General features: G+C 37.8%; 2 protein-coding genes across 2 annotated transcripts; one reads left to right on the top strand and one right to left on the bottom strand.

Annotated features, from left to right (window-relative positions):
* Window positions 1–5520: 5520 nt before the first annotated feature.
* On the top strand, window positions 5521–13005 carry prok2 (prokineticin 2). The gene is made up of 3 exons (XM_088915800.1): window positions 5521–5592; window positions 11425–11550; window positions 12880–13005. Exons 1-3 carry the CDS (start codon window positions 5521–5523, stop codon window positions 13003–13005), a joined length of 324 nt encoding a protein of 107 aa, XP_088771926.1.
* A 5495-nt stretch (window positions 13006–18500) lies between these two features.
* On the bottom strand, window positions 18501–21002 carry gpr27 (G protein-coupled receptor 27). The gene has a single exon (XM_088917909.1). The coding sequence runs from the start codon at window positions 20362–20364 to the stop codon at window positions 19249–19251; it is 1116 nt and encodes a 371-aa protein (XP_088774035.1). The 5' UTR covers window positions 20365–21002; the 3' UTR covers window positions 18501–19248.
* Window positions 21003–21962: the final 960 nt, after the last annotated feature.

The following is a 21962-nucleotide window of genomic DNA, read 5'->3' as shown; positions in this document are numbered from 1 at the left end:
TGAGTGCTGGCAGATCTCTGTGATCCAGACATTGTTAATCCATGCCTGGGATTTGTTGCTCACTAGCTGGGCCTGGCTTTCCCCAAGCAGCAGTGCACAATCAACAGAGCACTACTACATTGGAGCTGGGATTAATTAGAGCAGAAGTCCACAACTCAACATACTGTATATAAAGGTATACAAAAAAAGCATTTGATCATTTCTTGAAATCTGTCATGTATAGATAAGAATCCAAAATGCTGATTTTTAAATCTACTTATTTTTAACATTCTGTCTTTACTGCAAGCATGAACCTTCAGTTAAAGTTTATGTAAGAGTATTAATACATTTGGAAGCTGCAGTACATGCAAGCGTACGGAGGCTATCAAAACCACTATATCATGACATTTATTGTAATGCTTACAAATGTTCCAAAAACTGTACGATACATTTAATTTCAAATAAGGCATTAAAGCCAGAGTCAAAGTGTTCTTCAACACTTAAATATATACTTACAGAAACATCCTTTCAAAAATATTACATTTATAAATTCACCTAGGATGACATATTGTACTATACAAAATGTAGCACACAGGAAAACAGTTGTATACTCCTCTTTGTTCATTTAAAGAGTTCAGAGTTTCCTGGTCTCAGCATGTTGAGATTTGTCCAGCGAAGTCAAAACATGTTCACAGCTGTAAGCCTAGAAATTTGCAATCATGATCGGTTAAATAAATGCTGCAGTGAAACCCATGTAAATTTCTGATATAAACTGGTTAAAAGGGAAATAAGCAAAATTTTCAGTGTTGATTTCACCCAACTACAATTATATTACATACAGGTTTATGAACAGTCCAGGATCTTCTATCAGACCTTATGTAAATTTCTAAATTTATTTAAATTGTCAATATCCTGGTGTCAGTACTAATATCATAAGATCTTTCTTTTTGTTTGTACAGCCCTCTGATTGCCCAATCTGTCAGAGGTAATAATCTGCAAACCTTTTTATTCAGCCACTAGTTTTTTTCAGTTACATCACAAAATGTTTTACACATTTTCTGACATACTTATGAGAGACGCATAAACCTGCGATCTCCACGTGCCCAGGTACTCGTCAAATCTTATTTCACCTTTGTGTTTCACGTTTGTGAATCCACTTGAAGAGACTACTACTATTTCCAGATGATCTTATCCTTGAAATGAACGACTTCAGAGCAGCCTTCAGGTTACTGATTAGAAATTCAGTGTTCACAAGTGCCTATAATTATACATGATATTACACAGTGATCTGTCCTAACATAGATAACATTCACAATTTTCTTCCTGATCCCTCACTGAGAGTACAATATTAAGCAAACTGCATTGGAAGGACAACTTTGTCAACGCAGAATCCACCAATGGCACTGTTGCGTTGGCTGCCTGTTAATGTACTGAATGATATACCCCTTGTTAATGACTACAGTTATAGCAGTTCTCTCGTTGCAAAACGTGATTGTTAAAGTAACTTTAAACACAGAGGTTTAACCCCCCCCCCCCCACTGGTCAGATGTCCAGTCTTTTTGCAAAGCAGGCTTGGTGCTTCCTGTTTGGGCTCTTTGGATGGGGCACTCAGGAACGGACAAGGTGTGTAGCCTGGCTGCCAAGCAGTTGGAGTAGATTTGCTGGAATGCAGTCAGAAACAGCTAGATGAGATCCTTGGATAAAGAGGTTACAGGCAACTAGATTAATAAAATGGTCCACTGCTCTCTCCCAATTTATAATCTTTATTTTCTTGTTCTGAGCCTGAGTACATAAACTACAATATGTTAAAGAAAGTCAAATTCGCTTGAAGTCCCTAACCTTGCTATTACGTTGAAATATAAGGATCCTCAAACCTTTTTATGTATTTCGTGGACTAAGTCATACTGTAACTAAATCAGTCCCAAGATCATTTCTGCTTTGCAATTTTGAACAATTTCCCCAATGACATGTTTTCAATTCCCTTTTTCTGTGCTTTTTTTATTTCATCAATCCATTGAATAGCAGAGATGTCCTAGGAAATCAGGGACGCTTGTTGGTACGTGCTCTTCTGTTGGTTTTCAAATGTTATCTTTTCAATCCTGACAAACGGAAGTCGAGTAGCCTTGACAGAAACAAAAAGTAATTCATTGGAATGGCTCTGATGCAAGTGCCAGATTTCAGGTGCGTGTGAACAACTGAAACATAAATTAAATACACCTACCAAGGTTTATACCATATTAATCGCTTATATACTTTATATTTCCTGATTGTACTGTCCAAGTATCCTGCATGCTGAATGGAATGGATGAATTATGTTAGTACAACAAACTACAAATACACTCAGTTCATTATGAATCAGAGCATTTATTGATTTCAAACAAAGAGCCTCCCTTTGTGAACATGATCCTACCTACAGTGTTTGCACTGCTAGGGAATGATGCTTTCATAAAAATCAGCACAATCTAAAAAAAAATGTTATTCATATAAGGGACTTTGCGTGAACACTGAGTGAAGACCGGCACACTGTAAACAGGGGCTTTAGTGCAAAAGTCTATGATTGTTTTGCAGATGCAAAAACGGGAAATGCAGAAAACAAATAGAAGGTATACTGTATTAGATAAGGAGCAATATCCGTTCTTAAATGAGAGGCAACAACTTCAGAAGGCAAATGTGAAAGTAAAAGTAGTTCTTCCGTGAGAAAATAACCTGCAGCACATAGCTGAAGTAAACCTAAATGAACTCAAAAGGAAGACTGAGGCTCAAGACTACCCTGTGACAGTGCCTTAAAACCCACTGAAATAATATAGGATGAGACAGAAAATGAAAGAATAAAAGAGTGCAAGCCTCATAAATGTGCTATGAGGGATTATTACAAATAAATGTTAAGGGGAAAAAAGACACGCTGTGAAAGTTGCCTAACATAGGGTCCAGAGTGTGTGCTGCTTTAACAGCAGACAAGGGGGTATTCTGATGAGATACGTTTGCAGTAAAATTCCCCAAAATAAAACATTCTGCTGTATTTCCATTTTACGACAAATAACTTTTCATTCAAAAGCAATAGCTTATCTGATTTTTACTGTAGTGCATATGTCAGAATGTCTGTGTATATTTTTGACTGCCAGTTTAAATTAATGTCCTTAATTTACTTGTGAATTAAGGTTCAGCCTTTTCTTCAATTTAATATGATACTGTGCATTGGTTGAAGACTTGCGAAAGAATGAAGGTAACGGGAACAGCCATTACTGATCCTAGGTTTGTCGTAAATTATACGTTGCTGTGTAGCAATCCAGAAAGGTTTTAAGGTTTGCTTATGGCAAGAATAGAAAGAGCTCAGATTTGCATTCTGTGATATTTTCCATTTGCTGCTTGAGGAGACCAAGGCTTAAAGTTCATGGCTGTAACATCAATGATATCTGTTGAGGGCATGGTATTGAAGATATAAGGACACATTCTGTACCAAAGAACAAATTGTAACAACAATATGGGAATGGGGTCAGGCCTCAGCTGCCATCTTGAGCTCAAACAGCACAAACCTTCAATAGCATACAAAACTCATCAACAGGCACATAACTATGACTGTACCTGTTTTAGCCAATTTCCAATAGTTAAACCTTTTTAAAGTATTGTTCAATTCCGGACCTTGGGTGCTATCTCCTTGGAGTTTGTATGTTCCCTCCATGCTTGTGTTTGTTTCCTCTGGGTGCTCTGGTTTGGTCCCACAGTGCAAAGACATACCTGCAGGTTCATTGGCTTCTGGGAAAAATGGCCCTGGTGTGTGTGTCTTTGTGTGCCCTGTGATGGATGGTTTTCTATCCAGGGTGTACCCTGCCTTATGCCTCTTGTTTGTTGGAATAAGCTACAGCTTTCCTTTGATGCTGAAATGGAAAAAACACTTAGAAATTGGATGGATGCATCTATAGTTTAATAGTTTTCAAAAATATGTTACTGTATACTTTGGATCAACAGCAAAAAGTTCTGCATTGAGCTGAGCATCTCAGGGTTTCAAATTATTGGTACTCTGTTATGTAGTATTACAGTGGTGTCCTAAGAGAACCAGGATAGAAATGCCTTGGTGTTAATGTGCCTAGCATGACAGGAAAAGAAACCATCATGTAAGAGAGAAGAAAAGACTGGCAGTGTGCCTTGTCTGGTCAAAAAAAGATAAGATCATTCCCTTGGAAATGCTCCCATTGTAAGCAAGTTTTCATTTTGGAGTTCATTTCATTTTTAGTTTTGTCAGCTGTTATTTAAAGTTTACAAAATGAGGTGGAGAAATGTAAGACAGTCTAAAATCAACAGCACGCTATAATTAATCCTACGCAGTCCCTGTTACACTGAAAATGTTTAACTTGTTAGTATAGCCTAGACAGATTGTAAACTGGATTAGCATTATACCATTTGTGGATGAAAATGTAGACTATGGATTCTGTGATGCTTTTTTAATTGGCATCATGAGGTGGAAGAGCTGTGAACAGTCAATCACATAACAGAATGAAGGTCACAGCTCCTCCATGAAGTAACTAACCTAGAGAAGTGATGCTTATTGTTTTAGTATTCACTCTTTCCCAATTGATCCCTAAAACATCAACAGTACATAACATTCGGATCGGTGCTTTCTCAGGCAGTTCGGGCTGTTTTGTCAAGTCAGGCCATGAATGTGACACAAAGAAACCGCAGTTTGAGCTGTTCTATGATTAAACTGAAAAGCCGCCATCTCCAAATAAGTAGTGATGGTGGTAACTCAAGTCCATGAACTCTGCACTTCCTCCTGCAATACATACTTACCTTCAGCAGCGCTTTTTTCTCCCACAACAGAATCAAGTTGGACACTTACATAGAACCACGAGCATTGATTTAAGGTTCTTACGTAACTACGAAAACATTGATTATTTGCTTAATATAATCTTGCAGCAGCAGTTCTAGAACCTCCCCCCCAAAAAAATCTGCAGTATTATTCAATAATGAACTGACAGCTGCGTTATATTTAAACTGGCAACGTTACCATTATTATTAAAAAAGGTACACTTTCTGGATAGAAACAATACAATCATTACAAATTAAACAGATAACAGACCTAATCAAATATATATATTCCATGCTTTTCGATACTTCAATGCAACAGTTTAATTCAATGAGAAAATTATAAAATGTATGCATATTAGTATGATTTGACCAGAATTGCCAAAAATGATAGAAAGAGTAACAATTGGTATAAACTGTATGATTCTTTATCATCAGAAACACACAATGTCCGCTACCACTTTTCAATATCCTACCACTGAAGAAAAGGTGACCTCAGAAAACTACGTTAGGAAAAACGTGTATGATTACTGCAATCACACACTTTTATGAGCTCCCTGTTTGTTGTATGTGGCGATATTTACCTTGAATTTCTTTTTTCAATGCTGGTGACTCATGGAGTGGTTGAATGGAAGCCAGGGCTTTAAAACCGCTCCATTCCTATGTTCTCAAGTACAACGTCGAGGCCACCTCTCTCTTACTACATTCACAGCACGTTTGGAAGAGTAATTTATCATAGCAATGAAGACCGTATTTTCACTGCTTTTATATTTCATAATATTAAGTAATGGATTCGCTGCAGTTATTACAGGGGTAAGTTTCAAGTATTTATTTCTGGAGGTGGGTTAACTACTAGCTATTTTATTTTGTGCTAAGGCAAAGGTTTTCTGAACATCAACATGTGTGTATTGAAAGTGAAGGGTTTTCTATGAATTATTAGTAGAGGTGATAGTAGTAGTGTTCAATTGACACAGTGATGTTTCACCAGAGCAAAAAGCAACAGGTATCTACTGTAAATGACATTTCAGCATAGTTACGTTTTGCCTTATGAAATTTTAAATAGATACATATTTTCTACAAATGTAAAGTTTAGTTTCCAGTGCAAAACATTTTGAAACATGTCAACAAACTAGAAGTTATGTTTGTTGACAATTTATAGCATCATAAATTTGTTGGCTAAAACTATAATAAATAATTGCATTTAACAGGAAAATAAATATTATATATACCTGTATCCTCAGTCTGTTAATATTTTGACTTTTTTGGAAACTGTTTTGTTTTCATCGTTGTTCTGCTGTATGTGTCTTATTAAATGGGTTGTGAAGACCCTTGCAGCAATATTTCAGCACTTCCACTGCATATTATTTAAACATTGTTAGAAAGCGCTTTTTACTCAAAGAAATATCAGCTTCCAGACCCCCATTTCATGTTTCAGATTCTTATATTTTAAGAAACTTTTAAAGGGTTAATGTGACATGTTTCCTAAGTGCATCGTAGATTGAGAGTCTTAAAAAGAAACATTTAAATAAAAAATAATGACTAATTTAATATGATTTGTAAGCCATAATAAAAATCTGAATCAAATATATGCAAAATCTGAAACAAGTGTATGAAAACATGGGTATTCATTTACATTTTCTTGAATTTTGTTTTACCCATGAAATAAGAGTAAAATATAATTGCTTATGCATAAACATAATATATATGTTATAGTAGTAGACCATTATATAAATTGCAGGGATATTGACACTGGGCAAATAATTTTCTTAAACCAAGCAATAAAAAGAAATTAAAAACATTTTAATTGGTATAATAAAACATTTGGATACATTACTAAATTCAATGGCTATTTTAAATAAATAGAATTCTGTTTCAGTGAGGTTAATTTATATTTACATAATTTCCTGAGAAGAGTGCGTTTATACAAAATGTGAAACTGGAAACTGAGCATACACACACATATGGAAACACGTATGGTATATCTGTATGTCATATTTGAAACATGCATGAACAAAAGCCTAAATCATGGCAAGAGGTTTAATTGCAATTGTCTGCTTTGTTCTAAAACAAAATGTGACCTTTCCATAATTGTAGCTACAGTGACTCTATAAGAAAATTAGGCTATTTTTCTCCTATACAATTATGATAATTAAAAATACAGCCTCTTTAACAGTTGAACAATTTAAGGGACTAAAAAAAGTCATTTAGGCTACCTAGATATGGAACCTTCAGCTCTTTACTGTGAATTGTTTTCTTGTAAATTATTTTTTCCACTTCTGCTTTCATAAAATGCAGTATCATGTGCAACCTGTCTGCAGGGACTAAATTCAATATTTATACAGCATTTCTACCTCTATACAAAGTGAAAGAGCATTAACAATTAGCATATTGACAGATTCTCACTACTTCTGTGTAAGTCAAGGAATTGTTCCAGAAAAACATCAGTCATTTTCATCTTTTCTTTCCTTCTGTGCATCAACAGGAATAGAAAGATCAAGCAAGAGTCAAGTATCCAGTTACCACAAAAGACCACAATGGTCTTTTGATAATGTTATTAGATAAACAGGACAATTCAGCAAGGATCAAATCAAACAAGCTTTTCTGTTGGGAATACTTTCTCTGGTCACAAAGATGCAAAAATGAACATGAAATAATTGAAAAATGTCTCCACAAATCAATGAAAGAGTGATGTCCATTGTCATTCAAATCTAAATATCACCTTACAGTATATGTGGAGAACAGAAGTCAGAATAATTAAGAAATAGGCATTAGATTATTTCCTGAATATTATTCTTTCTCAAATCAGATTTTACTGCAAGGGTTTTCTAAAAAGAGAGTATCCTCTTGGATTTAGGATTTGATGTAGTTACAAACCAATTAATAAGACACATTTTGATATTTTTTCTTGCCTGTAGAGTCCAATTATAACTAGATATCTTTTTTTTTCGTTTTTGTGATACTCATGCAAATTTCACATCACACCCCCGTGCCGCTACAGTAACTAGCTGTGTCTCCACACAGGCTAAAACTGCAATTGGAGCCATCCATATGAAGTATGGGTGATTGCCAGTGTCACATGCCACATTAATAGATATTTACCTCATTATCCCTCCCTCTAGTATTCAAGTTTCCCCTCATTCTATGCTCAGTGCTCAATCAACAAGTTTATTCCCCTATAGCTCCAGCATGTTCCCTTCCAGCCCTCACTCGTACCCTTGACTGTGTTCTGAATTCCATTGGGCTTGTTTCTCTTCTGTGTTTCTGGGTACAACCCTTGCAACCTCATTGACCAAGATCTGGATCTTCCTTCAGTCTGCAAACTGTGTGTCACTTCACCCAGCTGTGGGAGCGGTGCTTTCAGTTTCTCTTCCATCTGCTGCCTGTTGATCACTCTGAGCCCAGCTATTTGGTTCATTCTCCTGTCCTTCAGTTGCTGCACACTGCAGGTTAGTACAGCAATATAACAGAATGACTGAGCTAACAGATTCTAGCCAGCCACGATCCTGCCCTGAGAGCAAAACTTTCCAGTGTTCTGAGGCTGAAGGAGTCCATACAGGACCCCTACAACAACTAACAGCTTTTTGCAGAAACCTTTTGGCAGCTTTTTGATACTTTTTGATGTCGCCAAGTCTACACATCAGCTATGGCGCCTCAGGCAGGATAACCAGCCAGCGGCCACTACGCATTCCAGTTTAGAACCCTGGCCTTCAAAAGTGGGTGGGGAGAAGAGGTGCTCATCACCTTATTCCGGGCAGGAACACCAGAGGAATTTAAAGATGAGATGGCCTTCTGAGACCTCCTCTTTCCTTGTAGTCTCTTATTGTCTCGCCGTCCAGTTAGACACCTGCCTAAAGGATTACCAACAGGATAAGCATCGCAATTCATCAGTGGAACCTCCATCGTGGCCTCCATGTGCTCCCCTTCTCAACCAGCTGAGGTTTTCCTCACTGACAGAGCTCCGGCCAGCATGGGCGAGAAGCCAATCCAGATCGGAAGAGCCTGGCTCTCACTTTCAGAGCAACTTTGGTGCTACAGGGAGGGACAATGCATTTACCGAGGGGGAGAGATCATGGGTGCAACATATGCCCCAAGCTGCCAGGAAATGCCTCAGCACAGTAAGCAGTGAGGAGTGATGACTGAGAGGAGTGACTGCTTCTCCTTAAACACCATTGAGAGTGATGGTCCCTACCTCACTGTTGTGAAACTCACAATCTACTCATCTGAAGGTTGTCGTGGATTCTAGAGCAGCCAGGAATTCTATTGACTGATTTTACAACTTGTACCTCCTTCCGCTGATCTCCTCACTTGCCAAAACTTTCTCTAAAATTGACCTGATATTTTTGCATACATCCCGGTATGAATGTGAAAAGGCGACAAGTGGAAGATGGCTCTCAACACCAGCTCCTGGCATTATGAATATGCCCTTCAGTCTCTGCAATGCCCCCACCAAAATCTTATGAATAACATCTTCTGAGATTTCATGGCTGACTTCATGGTCCTCTGTGTAGACGACATCCTCATTTATTCTGACTCCATTTGTGTGGTACGTCAGGCAGGTGGTACAGCAACTCCGACGGCAACATCTATTCTAAGATGGAAAAGGATTAATTCAGCCAGCTGGATGTGATTTTCCTTGGGCACAGAATATCCTCTGCTGGACGCCAGATGGACCCTTGCAAAGTAGTAGTAGTTAAGGACTAGCCCACTCCCTTCTTGCTGAAATAGTGCAGCACTTTGTGGGCTTCATCTGTTACTACAATCTCTTCTTCAAAGATTTCAGCATGGTGGTGGCTCCACCATCACCTCCATCACCTACCAACTGAATTTGAAGAAAGGGAAGGTCAATTCCCTGTTCCAGATCCACTGCTCCAACAAAGTCTCTGATTCCAGTGCATATCATACTGACTGCTCAGATCCTTTGGATCATCCTACTGCAAGTGGAAGAGGCAGTGTTGGCAGCACTGGCCTCTGAACCCGCTCCGCTCAATGCTCCCCCAGACAAACGATTCATTTCATTTTAAGTCCACCCAGAAGTACTGTGGTGGGGCCACAATTCCAGGTTTGCATCCAGCACTCTGCATAGTTAATTATTGGATATTTCTGGCTGACCCTCAATGAGGATGTACATCAAGGACTTCATGGCATCCTATCCTACCCAAAAAAGGGCAAATGACCCAAGAACAGCTCCAGTAAGCTTCCTTCAGTCCCTTCCAATTCCACAGCATCCATGGGCATCCATCTCAATGGACTTCATCACTGGTCTCCACTGCTCCAACAGCTGTTCCATGATTCTTACCACAGCTAACAGGTTTTCCAGGGCCACCATTTTATCCTGTTACCAAGGTTGCTGTCAATGCCTTAAATGGCAGACATCTTTGCCAAAGAGATTTTTCGCTGCCAGTGAGCCGCTCCTCTGAGGCCAGTGCAATACATTTGGTGTTGACCAAGCACTTTCACCAGAAAGTCCCTTCCCGGGAAGCTGGCTGCACGGTTTATCGGACTCTACCGCACCTACTGGTTTGCTTTTCTCCACCACCTCAGAAGGCACATCTCCTCAGCCTTCCATGTCTCATTGCTAAGAGACCATCCTGACCAGCACACTGGTACTGCCGGTACAAGTGATTGTACCAGCAGTACAAGTGATTATTCCAAGCTGGTATAAGCAATTATTCCTCAACCTCGTCCTCACTGGTGTTGGAATCTCATAAATACAGGCCTCAGCACATCCTAGACTTCTGGCAGGTCCAGGGAAGCCTGCAGTACCTGGTGCACTGGAGAGGGTGTGGAGTTAAACAGGTCTTCAGGGTTCCAGCTAGACAGCTAAAGGCTCCATGTCTGGTTCACTCTTTTCATACTAGCACCCGAGGAAACTGTCTCCAGCACCCGAAAATCTCATTTGAGGAGGAGTGTACTGTGTTGCCCATGCAGATTCCAGCTCACAGCCCTATGCTGCTATGGTAACTAGCCATGTCTCCACTCGGGCTAAAACTACTACCAGATCTAATTAATTATTAGGTACTTAACTCATTACCTTTCCCTCTGGTATTTATGTCTTGCCTTACTTCCTGTTCAGTGCTCAGTCATCCAGTTTATTCCCCTTAATCTCTGGTGTTTTCCCTACCTTCCTTTCCTCTGAGCACTTCCAAGCTTTGCTTGCTTTCAGCTATTGGGTTCATTCTCCTGTTCTCCTGCTGCCTCACCCTCCAGGTTATTTCAGAGATATAACACTTATTTCCTTTAAATTTCTTTAAATAAAACATTCTCTCTCCTATCTCTTCAAAACGATTTAAAAACTTGCTTATACAAATATAAACATTTTAATCGAATAATATGTAGTCCACGTATGATGAACTGGGAAGGACAAAGAAAAAGATCATGAAGTGTCACATTTGGCATGTGTTGTGAAATACTTCAAACATGGTATTTTTAATGTGACCTCTTTACAGCTTATATACTGTATACTAGGGAATGAGTTGTGCCATTTGGCAATTTTGCATGTCATTCAAAGCATGAAGTACAAGGAGCTCAAGAAACTTGTTCATCTTAACATTCTTTGGGTAACAAGTCTCTTACTTTACTCCCTAGAACACCTCCGGTCCTGTTTTTTAGTTTTGTTTATGATGTATTGTATTGTCACATCTGCAGGCTTGTGAGAAGGATCCTCAGTGCGGTGTTGGAATGTGCTGTGCGGTTAGCCTGTGGATACGTAACTTGCGAATGTGTGCACCAATGGGAAATGAGGGAGAGGAGTGCCACCCCCTGAGCCACAAAGTAAGTAAGCGCTCTACACCATGTCAGGTATTTAATTCTCCATCAGTGCTTTACAAGACATATTTGTCCTCAGAGCTATGCTTCACTGGAGGCAGGGTTTTTGGAAGCTATATTGATTTGTACCCCATGTTCCCCATGTGGGTAGAGCAGCAAAGGAAGGAAATGAGGAGCCCAAAGACTACAGAGGGAGAAACCAAATTAAAAACTAAAGCCTGGTGTGTTTAATGCATTTCACATGACTTAAGAACATGTACAAGTGTTAAACACACTGCAAATGGGTTGGGACACTCCTGTGCACATCTAAGGTTCTGCACACACCCTTCCTACTAAAGAAACAATACTATGCTGCTTCTATAAATGCTCTCAGCAATATGCTGACCAGGATTCTTTTTATTGAGTGCACAGACAAGCTACCAGGTGGTCTCCTGACATTTTAAACACCACAGATCATATAGACACTGACTCTAATGACTCATACATCAGGTCAGGGGACCATGTTTCCAAGACTTGTACAGTACATGACTTTCTAACCTCATTCCACACAGGGGTAACACAAACACAGAAGAAATGACAGGACAGGAGCACTCACACTAGGCATAGTAATCAACTTCTTCCTTAAATGTTGAGGAACAATAAATACTCTGGACAGTTTCAGGGTGGACATAAAGCAATGTCTCTGCAAATAATCCTCATCCTATGGACATATATCTAATAATACTTTCATACACTATTTGAACACATATTCACCCACAGTTTCAGTGATATCTTTATATTTATTCTTACTCTTCCATTTGGACAGGTGTTGTTGTACTTGTCATTTGCATTAGAATGACATCATAGTGTGATGAAATAAAAATTTTGTCTGGTTAGGCATTGTGTTTAAGATAGGTATTATGACCTGAATCTAAAGAACAACAAAAATACCCTGAAATAAGATGTTATGAGTGTTGAAGTTCGGTTATTCTTAATATTTAATAAAAGCTCAATTCTGATAATCAAAAAGATAAATGATTTTCCATTTTTGTTGTGGTTAAGACAAAATAGTTCATATTTTAGAAATCTGGAGGATTTAAATAATCCATTTCTGTTTTTCACACTATCTCCAATACTGCTTTTATAAATTTATACATAATGACTCAGACAATGATAAATGTAGATCAGCATCATTGTCTCATCTGTCATCATCAAGATGCACAGTAAATCCTAGATAACAACAAAAACATGGATTCTTATAAGCTCCTAGCTGGACATTAGTTGGTATTTCTTATGTCATCATCATCATCCTGTTTTTGGTATTTATAATTTAATATTATTCTCTGTTTTTCCAAGGTTCCATACTTTGGCAAGAGGCTACATCACACCTGTCCCTGTATTCCTAATCTGGCATGTATTAGGACAGCAGAAGGCAAATACAAGTGTTTCCCACAGTTTAAAAACCAAGACTTGTTTTTCTGAACAGCTCTGCGTAATCTGAATCTTCATGTGTACAGTAACATGGTGTATGCAATTAACAGAGATAGTTCATCATTCCTATTTATTATTAAAACCCTGTGTCATAAAGCATAACTCTCAAATTTTCTCATATGACCTTAAAATAAAACAAATATGTGCCTATTTAGAGATGGGTTATCTTTTCAAAATAAAAACTAACGTTCGTGAGTATGTCAACAATGAAGAAGCCGTATCATGTCAAATAATTGTCACTTTAAACTTCAGGTTTCAGAATTACTTTGCTTCTTTAAGCGGGATTGAAAGACTTTAGGATATGAACTTCTATCTGTATTCAAACCTGTATTAAATGAGAAAATATGTCAGGTTAATGCATGGCATAGTAAATCTGTAATAAATGGACAAACTGTAAATTAGAATATTTATTTTTGTGGAGGAAATGCTGCATTTCTTGCACATTTTGAACATTTTTAGGTACACTGCTGGTGTCAATTTCTGTATCAGAAAAACAGCAGCATTTTTATTTAAAGATGTATACTATTGTTCTATGCCTTACATCTTTCTCTGCAAAGGGGTTAACTGTGAATTATGGTACACCTCTGGAATTAACATTGTTGAAAATACAAATTTCAGTTTGTTGAATACACTTTGGTTCCATTTCACCAGCACAAACATAAGTGTATAAAACTCAATATAGTCCTGGTAGCAGATTTATTTTCACTGTATGTTTTCTTAACACAACCCACTTGGAAAAATGTTTTCATTTATAATACATTTATTTGTAGCATTCTGATTTATTGTACCTCAACCAAATCCATGTAAAATTTTATAGAAATCTACATAATATTAAAGTGCTGTCATTATGAAAAGTCTTGTTATTTTTTCACTATGTAGCTTAGGATTCATAAGTCATGTGTATAATTACATAGGCTTATAGGGCAACATCAAAATAAAACCAAATAAGATGGCCAAGTCACTGAAAAGCATACACTAAAATTGTCTTACATAGTTTCTGTATTCTGATTCTATATTCATCATATTACAATATACCTTATGAACATTGGGATTAGTCAAGATATCTGAAGTTTTATTGCATCTGTATATGTGGAAATTCAGTTGAAAACAGTGGCAACCTTTTGTTATTTGGTTCAATTGTTTCCTTAATTAAAATACGTTCTGTGTTCATTTCACTTTAAAAACATCACTTGACAGGAACTTAATTGTGCCCCCTAGGGCACAAGAAGTGTAACACAGTGGAATTTCCTACTGAATGAAAGGTTAATGCCCATATGTTGTACAACTTTAGGTAATCATGGCCCTTATGCCATTATAAGGCTGTTTTTGATGCCTCAGCTCATTTATTCAGCATCCTATTACTCAGTGATGTGAATTCCCAAGCAAACAGTAATAAGCTTTGCCTGACTGGTTTATGCTAATACAATAATTCAATATAAAAGCATAGAAAGGGCTTTCATTTTTATTAGACTGGTTTTCACAAAGACCCCTGCTTCAGTATGCAGTTATAGCATACTGATGTCCTCATAATATATCTCATAATGTGTCATACCTACAGTATGTTCAATGTAATATAATTACAAATGCCATATACTATGTATACTGTATAAATGGCATACTGTATAATTACAGTATATACACATTATGTATGAAAACACTGACTCTTTCTAGTGTATATTAGTAATATGCATCTCAATTCATCTAATGTACAGTATTGGGAAATATGGAAAGAAGACAAAAAGCCTCCATATAATGCTAAGTACACATGATAATATCATTTTGGTTAAAATGCTATATTGCCTAATGCAGGGCTATGTTAAAGTGGCACACTATAATTGTTTCCTTGAAAAATCATCAAACTGTGTCAAACCAACGTAAACCTTATATAAATACTGGGATAAACCTTTTAGAGGTTGGAACTTGTGGTGAACAGAATGGCTCCTGAGAAGAAAAAGCACAGTTCACAGAAACCATCAATTTTAGCTAAAGATTGCTTCTGCTGACAGATCACAGGCCAGCTTCACATCTCACCTAGTAGCACATACAAGACCCTGAAGAGAGTTAGTGAACATGATAATACTGACAATAAACATTGCCAATGCTGCAAATAAACTTAGAAACGACCAATCTGAAAGTAATATAAAGTTCCTCTGAGAAAACTGTGGCATACAAAACGATCCATTAGGTATTATTGTCTCATCATGAACAATAAGATATGTCAGTGCAAAACATTCTTCACGCACGTGGTGCTGTTCAGAAACCTTTGCTGAGATGAAGCAACACAACAAAGAGACTGAAATGGGCAACAGAAGTGAAACAGTGGGATGATGAGATCTGCAAAATCAGATGAGCCCCAGTCTGCGCTGCTGGGTTATATTCAGTGGCAGTTTGTTCAAAGGCAGACTGGAGAGAGGGATTGTATAAGAGTCGGTGCAGAACAGCCCTGTATAATGATGCATGGATCACACCGTACATGTTTGGAGCTATATGTCAAGCAAGAGCGTTGGAGAATAAAATTGAAGGTACCCTGATCACCAACAGATAGCTGCAGATTCTGATCTTATGTGCAACTCCCTCAGTAAAACATCATGTTTGGCAGAGTTTCATGACAATGATGCTGAAAATACATCAGGTGTAGTGAAATCCTATTTGGAATGTAAAGAAACTGACAAAGCACTTACAAAGATATCAGGGCTTTCTCAAAGTCCTGATATGACCTTTATTGAAGACATTGGACGAAACATGGAACCTGAGATTGGCTAAAGGGAAACCAATCAAGAAGATTTGTGGGGAGTGCTACAGGACATTTTGAAAACCATTCCACAGTCCTTTAATTGATAAACTCCATGGGAACATGAAAATGAAGAATGTCAATCTCTTTCAACAGCACAGCACCCCAGAACAAATATGAATATCCATATCAAACGCATTCATTAGTCTTTGCACATCTTCTGTAATAATGAATGAAGCACATGTTTTTACATAATCACGAAATATACATTTGCAATATACATTTGTGGTGATTTCCAGAACTATTTCAGATCCTATGTTTTTTGTGTTACCAGTAATTCAGATTTGAGTTCTTTGTGGTGCCAACCTACTTAGCAAATACAGACTACCAATGCAGCACATAGACAAATTTTAAAATCTACAAGCCATGTTTTTCAAGCATATGTTGAGCTCAAGGTTCCTTAATCGAATTTGGTGCTACTTTAGCCTAGCACCCTCCAGGAGAATAAACATATATTTCTACCACTACAATAAATTCCATCTGCTTGTCAACTAAATCTTAAAGCCTTGAACTTATTAGTAGATATAACTTTGGCAATAAATAACAAATGTAGTCTTGTCAAATGTGACAGAGAGAAAGTTTCAATCTAATTTCATAAAAGCCAAAAATATAAGTACCGGCTATATCTCTATGTAGACTGTAAAGAAGTGAAGAAAATATAAATCCAGTTCCCTTTCTGTGACTGTTTTGCATCAGGTCAGACTATATAGACTTGACAGCGTAACTCAGCTAAAATGCTGCAACGGGCTCTAGTTAACTTATTTTCTCAAAATAAGTACAAGTCACTGGCTTCAAATACCACAGTGGAGTCCCAAGATTATTCATCCTATGATGATGTTCAGCGATGTGCTTCAGACATCCCACTGGACTGTGATCTCTTTATAGCAGCTAAAAAAATCTTACCTCCCTGATTAAGATAAAATGCTCACAGACCCATATACAAAAGGAAGAGGCCCCATAGGAAACTGGACAGGGTGGCAGATAAATCATTGTGAACAGGCTTTATTTCCAGAGCCATGATTTGCATTAATACGACTCATAGCTATAATTAGACTGATTCTGTAAGAAAAGAACCATGCTTTTAAGAACTCTTTCATTACAGCTTGCTGTTTTGTCTTATAAAAAGCAGGTCATTTTTAAATCATCACCTTTCCTAAAATTATGATGTAACCAAAATGCTAATAAAATTCAGCAAACTAGATCTAACAAGAGTAACAAATTGCATTCAGAGTCATGCTACTCTAGTGACTCTAAATGGTGATTGATGTTGTTATGAGTAGACTTGTTATTAATAAATTGCTATTGTTATTCTTAAGCATTGAAATGGTTAAACTTAAGCAAAAGTTAGTAAGGTAGAAGCGTTTTAAAAAGTATGGGCTCATTCCATTCATTAGTGCGGGTGAGCCATACAAAGCATGCAATTTGCAATTTAAATGGAATTTTAATGCATTTTGTCTGCCTTGGAACAACAAATAATGTCTTTAATGTTCCAATTTTCGAAGATACTTCACAATTGTGTTTATGCTTTAATGTATTACATTCCAGTTTTAATTTCAGTTTTTCAGTTAATTATAACATGCCCTCTGTGGATGGAATGCTAGGGGGGTTACCCATTCCTTGAAGTCAGCTTCACAACCTAATAACTACATTACTATGATCAGTTCAAACAGAGAATGTAAAAAATGGTCAAGCAGAAATGTACAGAATATTCACAAATTGTACAATTTAAAAAGCATTTTTAGTCAGTCCATTATAGACTACGCATTTTCAGTCACTATATACTAAGAAATCATAGTTAAGAAAGTTTAGAATGTTTGGAAGTCATATTAAATATTTTGGTCATATGACAATTACCTTGTGGTAAAACTGAATCCTGAATGAACATGAGCCACCTCTCCTAGCTACTGGCAGAGCAAAAGTCAACATCTTGCAAAACGTCCTGACCTCACAGCAAGTGTAAGGTAATCCTCACATACTGTAGCTTGGAATTAGATCCAAGAATGAGACAGGATAAACAAAATAAGATAACCCAGAGCAGTAGGTACTTCTTTATCCAGAGGGATGTAGGAGTGTAGAACGAACTACCCTTGTTTTGAATTGCAGCCGAAAACAAATACAATAGGTAGTCACATGAATGTGTCTTTAAAAATACATTATGTTTTTACTTAAGATGAAATGAAACTGCTCAGACTAAAAAGCAGCATTTGGCACCTTGGCGCAGGAATGTCCCCAGTGATTCAGGTTATTGATCAACTGCCAGGGAGCAGTCATGCTGAATATTTGTCAAGTATCTGAGCAGAGTTTCCAGCCTTCAGCCTCCTGTTCTACCTGCTGTTGATCAATAACCCGAGTCTCCACCTGGACATCACTCATCCCAGACTTAATTTCTGTATCTCTGTGCAATTTCTGTGGGAACTGCTCAAATCCTACCCTTTACATGGAGGCTATAATCTAATTACAATAATAGAATTCCTATTGTTTTCTACATGTATACCATTTTATCTCTAATATTTTGTCACCTCCTCAATATCTTTTATTTTCTGAAAATAAAAGCATTTCTGACTTTTTAGACTCTGAAAGTGATTCTAGCATGCTCTTGTCAAGATATTTCAGCATTTATATTTTTTTCTGAATTCTTATTTTTCCTCTGAAATAACGTTATCTTTTATCCATTGCTAAATTTGAAAACATTTCATTGGACTTTGTTACGCAATGTTTATTTTCAAGTAAAAACATTTCAAATGTACAACTTTCTACAGCATTGAGGCATTTTTAGTCATTAGTATTTACCAGCCAGCATTTTCTCTTAACCCTCAATAAAAAATATGGTACATTTATAGGGAATGTAGAAGGAAGCATTTTAGTCAATACACTCCCGACAAAAAAATCTATAATATGAGATAGCAAAACAAGTAAAACTGAGGTTTGCAAAGGTTTTGTTCTCATTGTTGTTACTTTGTCCACTGAAACGAATTTAAGATAATCTTAGCAAAAGGAATAGTTCAATAAAAGGAGAAAGAATAATAGCAGTAAGTATTATCTGTACAACATTTACATCCAGCGAATACTGTAGCTCTTCCAACTGGAGTGGAATACACTTAGTTCAAACATCCTCCTACTGCAATCCTTCTCTTGTTCGCGTTAAATACTGAAAAAATAGACTTATCTTTTTAAAAAATATGTTTTCTTCACAATTATTGTGAATCTGCCATTCAATTATTGCAAAAATATGGCCTTAAAACAATATCCCCAGGAGATCCGAGATCGGTCTGCATAGCTGAACTGAACAAAACAAAAATACACGCTCACATGCGCACAAACAAAACAAGCCAGGAAAAGCCCTTTCGTTCTGGGATCTCTGAAAGGTTATTAAGAATTCCTGCAGTACTTTGCATCTCAGTTCAAATAAAAATCTCAAACTAATATTAGTAGTAATATTAAACTTATATAACGCAATATGGCTCCATCGGCGTCTGTGTGCTCAGGCAGCAAGGGAAATGGGTTCTGAAACAAATCCTCAGTTCCTTGTTAAATATAAAGCACAGAATAGGGTTCACACCCGCCTGAGCGAATGTCATCCACACAGCGGCAGTCAGATAGACCTGGGGTATGGAGCTCGCTTTTACGAACACCCTAAGGTAGCAGGCAACGATGTAAGGGGACCAGAGCAAAAGAAACAGAAGGGTGATGATGTAAAACATCTTGCCCATTCTTTTTTCCATTTTGAATTCCTCCAGAACAAGCAGCCTCTTGTTTGGATTATGGGTAGCCTGTCTGATGCCCACTAACGTGGGCGGAGTAGGACCTCTTCCAAACCCCGCTATCCAGTTGGCGGCCGCTTGTCCAGTAGCTCCCGGTCCGTGAAAGGTCCAGTTTTGGCTTATAGCAGGGATCAGCTGAGCCGGTTTCATCTTACGGTGGTCGTAAACGAAGAAAAGCATTTTGATATACACCACATGTGTGGTTCCCACGATGACAGCCAGCATCAGCATAAAACCTAGCGTGTCGTTCGCTTTGACGTAGCGGTGTTCGAAAATGCACTGCTCTTCCTCCTTGATAAATTTGTAAGTGCCCACATCAAACACCGGGGGGAACGCCATCGCCACCGAGAGCGTCCAGACCATGCAGATTACAGCCACACAAGTCCAGAGAGTCATTCTTTTGGAATAAAATCTGTGATGTGCAATTGCCATGTATCTGGTTACGCTGATGCAGAAGAGCATGAACGCTGCGTGGAAGCAGAAGAGAACTGCCACAAACGCGATGACCTTACAGCTGATTACGCTGTATGTCCAGCTGGAACCACTGCTGATGGATATCATCACAAAGGGAAAACACACAACAGATCTAATGATATCTGCCAGGCAAAGGTCCAAGAGAAAGTAGTAAGGAGCCCGATGCAAGCTCCTGTCTTTCAATATGAGCAAACAAAGTAGAAGATTTCCTGCCACGCTGATACAGATGATCAGACCGAGTGATGCCAGCTTCACTGCAGAAGCCCGAACGGCATAATTCTGGAGCGAAGTGTTGCTTTCTCCAAGCTCAGTTGCGTTCGCCATCTATGCAACCAAACAACTGACACCCGCGCAGCCTCTATCATCCCAGAAAAACACACACGAGGTTTTTTTTTCAGTCCGTCAATATAGTAATAAAAAGATGACAAAAACAAAACACAAATATGCGTGCGTCATTGCTACGGGTTCAGCACCTGCAAATGTAGCATACACGAAGTAAAATCGTTCCGATTCGTTATAAAATCCAATCCAGCGCATTCCTTCATTTTCACATGACAAAGAAACTGGCCCCTTCTCTTTCCATCACACAACGCGATGAAGTCACAATTACCCATGTCTTTTTATTCTTCTTCATTACAATGTAAGACGAGCTTCCAATTTAAAAAAAAATCTTCTGCTCGGCTTTTCTGCGTTCTAAAAAATAAAGCAGCTCGTTTTGTTTATATCCGTTCATATTATGGTGGTCATACAAAAGCGGTTGTGTAAAAACGATTTGGAAAAACAGATCTGTAGCATTTTTCTCATTCTTGGTGCTCTATTTTTGATCCATTCGTTCGCCTTGGGAGGCGAATAATAAAATTCGGAAGAAGGGAAGTTTGTAAACCAACGCATTCATCAACCGCAATTAAAAATGTTCAAGTAGTTAAGATGGGAACATCTCCAGTCCGGTAAAAACCTATGCATACTACGGTTTATTTATTTATTTTTGAAGCTGTCAAATAGCTGAACTTCCGGTGACGGGTCTTCGCTATAGGATGGTTTTAAGGGGAGATTGAGGCTGCGCGAAGAAGAGAAGGCTTTGATGGAATATGATGGAGCTCAGAATTAGAACTGAGATCATTCGTATCCCTCTCACTCTTCTGCCTCCTTCCTCCTGCTCGTGTACAACAGCGCGTTATCATCAATCCGCTGGACCGCGCATAGGGCGCCTACAGTGTAGCTGTTCTTTCAAAAAGGAAAGCAGAGGGGGGAAAAAAGCTTATTTCGTGCGACCACTTCAGCCCCACACCCAAATACCTCGAGATTATACAACTGTACTTTTAAAGATACAGTGCTAATGTTACATGCCACACCGCCGCAGAGCACAACACGGAAATAAATGATTCATAGTATGTTTTACCGTCTTCATCACTTGCTCAAATCGCTCGATGATTTATACAATTTAAACGTTGAACAAGTTGCACGTTTATATTTTTTTTTACAAAAAGTCCAACACCGTTATTTTTAAAGGGATAGGCGCCTTGAAGAGCTCAACTTTAATTTTTCAAGAGGGAGATAAAGTGCAATCATTTTCTAAGATTTTGAAAACAACGTTCATATTAATGTCAAAAAGGTGATTATTTTCCTTCCACTGGGTGGCGTCATAGAGCAATTACCGCATACAATTTTATAATACTGTACAATGTGTGTTCTTTTCGGTAGGTATAAACCTATATTCAGTTCCATACAGATTGAATTAAATATTTCAAGTGCACTTTTTATTTTTAAAAAGTTATTCACAAAACAGCACTTACATTTACCCACTTGCCAGAAAATTACACAAATAAAAATGTAAAAGAAGGGATTTCTTGAATCATGTGTGCCGATAGGTGTTTGATCACACTGATTAGTCTTCCGGATCAGAGTCAATAAACTAATCAACA

This window comes from Atractosteus spatula, chromosome 5 (assembly GCF_055471065.1).
Source record: "Atractosteus spatula isolate fAtrSpa1 chromosome 5, fAtrSpa1.hap1, whole genome shotgun sequence".
In the NCBI taxonomy this organism is placed as follows: Eukaryota; Metazoa; Chordata; class Actinopteri; order Semionotiformes; family Lepisosteidae; genus Atractosteus; species Atractosteus spatula.
The sequence above is the reverse complement of the archived record's forward strand: the minus strand, read 5'-3'. Positions and strand labels throughout refer to the sequence as shown.

Excerpts from the sequence above, each read along its gene's own strand:
- prok2 (XM_088915800.1), top strand. The coding sequence starts at position 5,521 with ATGAAGACCGTATTTTCACTGCTTTTATATTTCATAATATTAAGTAAT. Across the intron at positions 5,593-11,424 it reads TCGCTGCAGTTATTACAGGG|GCTTGTGAGAAGGATCCTCA; the intron begins GTAAGTTTCAAG and ends TCACATCTGCAG. Across the intron at positions 11,551-12,879 it reads GCCACCCCCTGAGCCACAAA|GTTCCATACTTTGGCAAGAG; the intron begins GTAAGTAAGCGC and ends TGTTTTTCCAAG.
- gpr27 (XM_088917909.1), bottom strand. The coding sequence starts at position 20,364 with ATGGCGAACGCAACTGAGCTTGGAGAAAGCAACACTTCGCTCCAGAAT.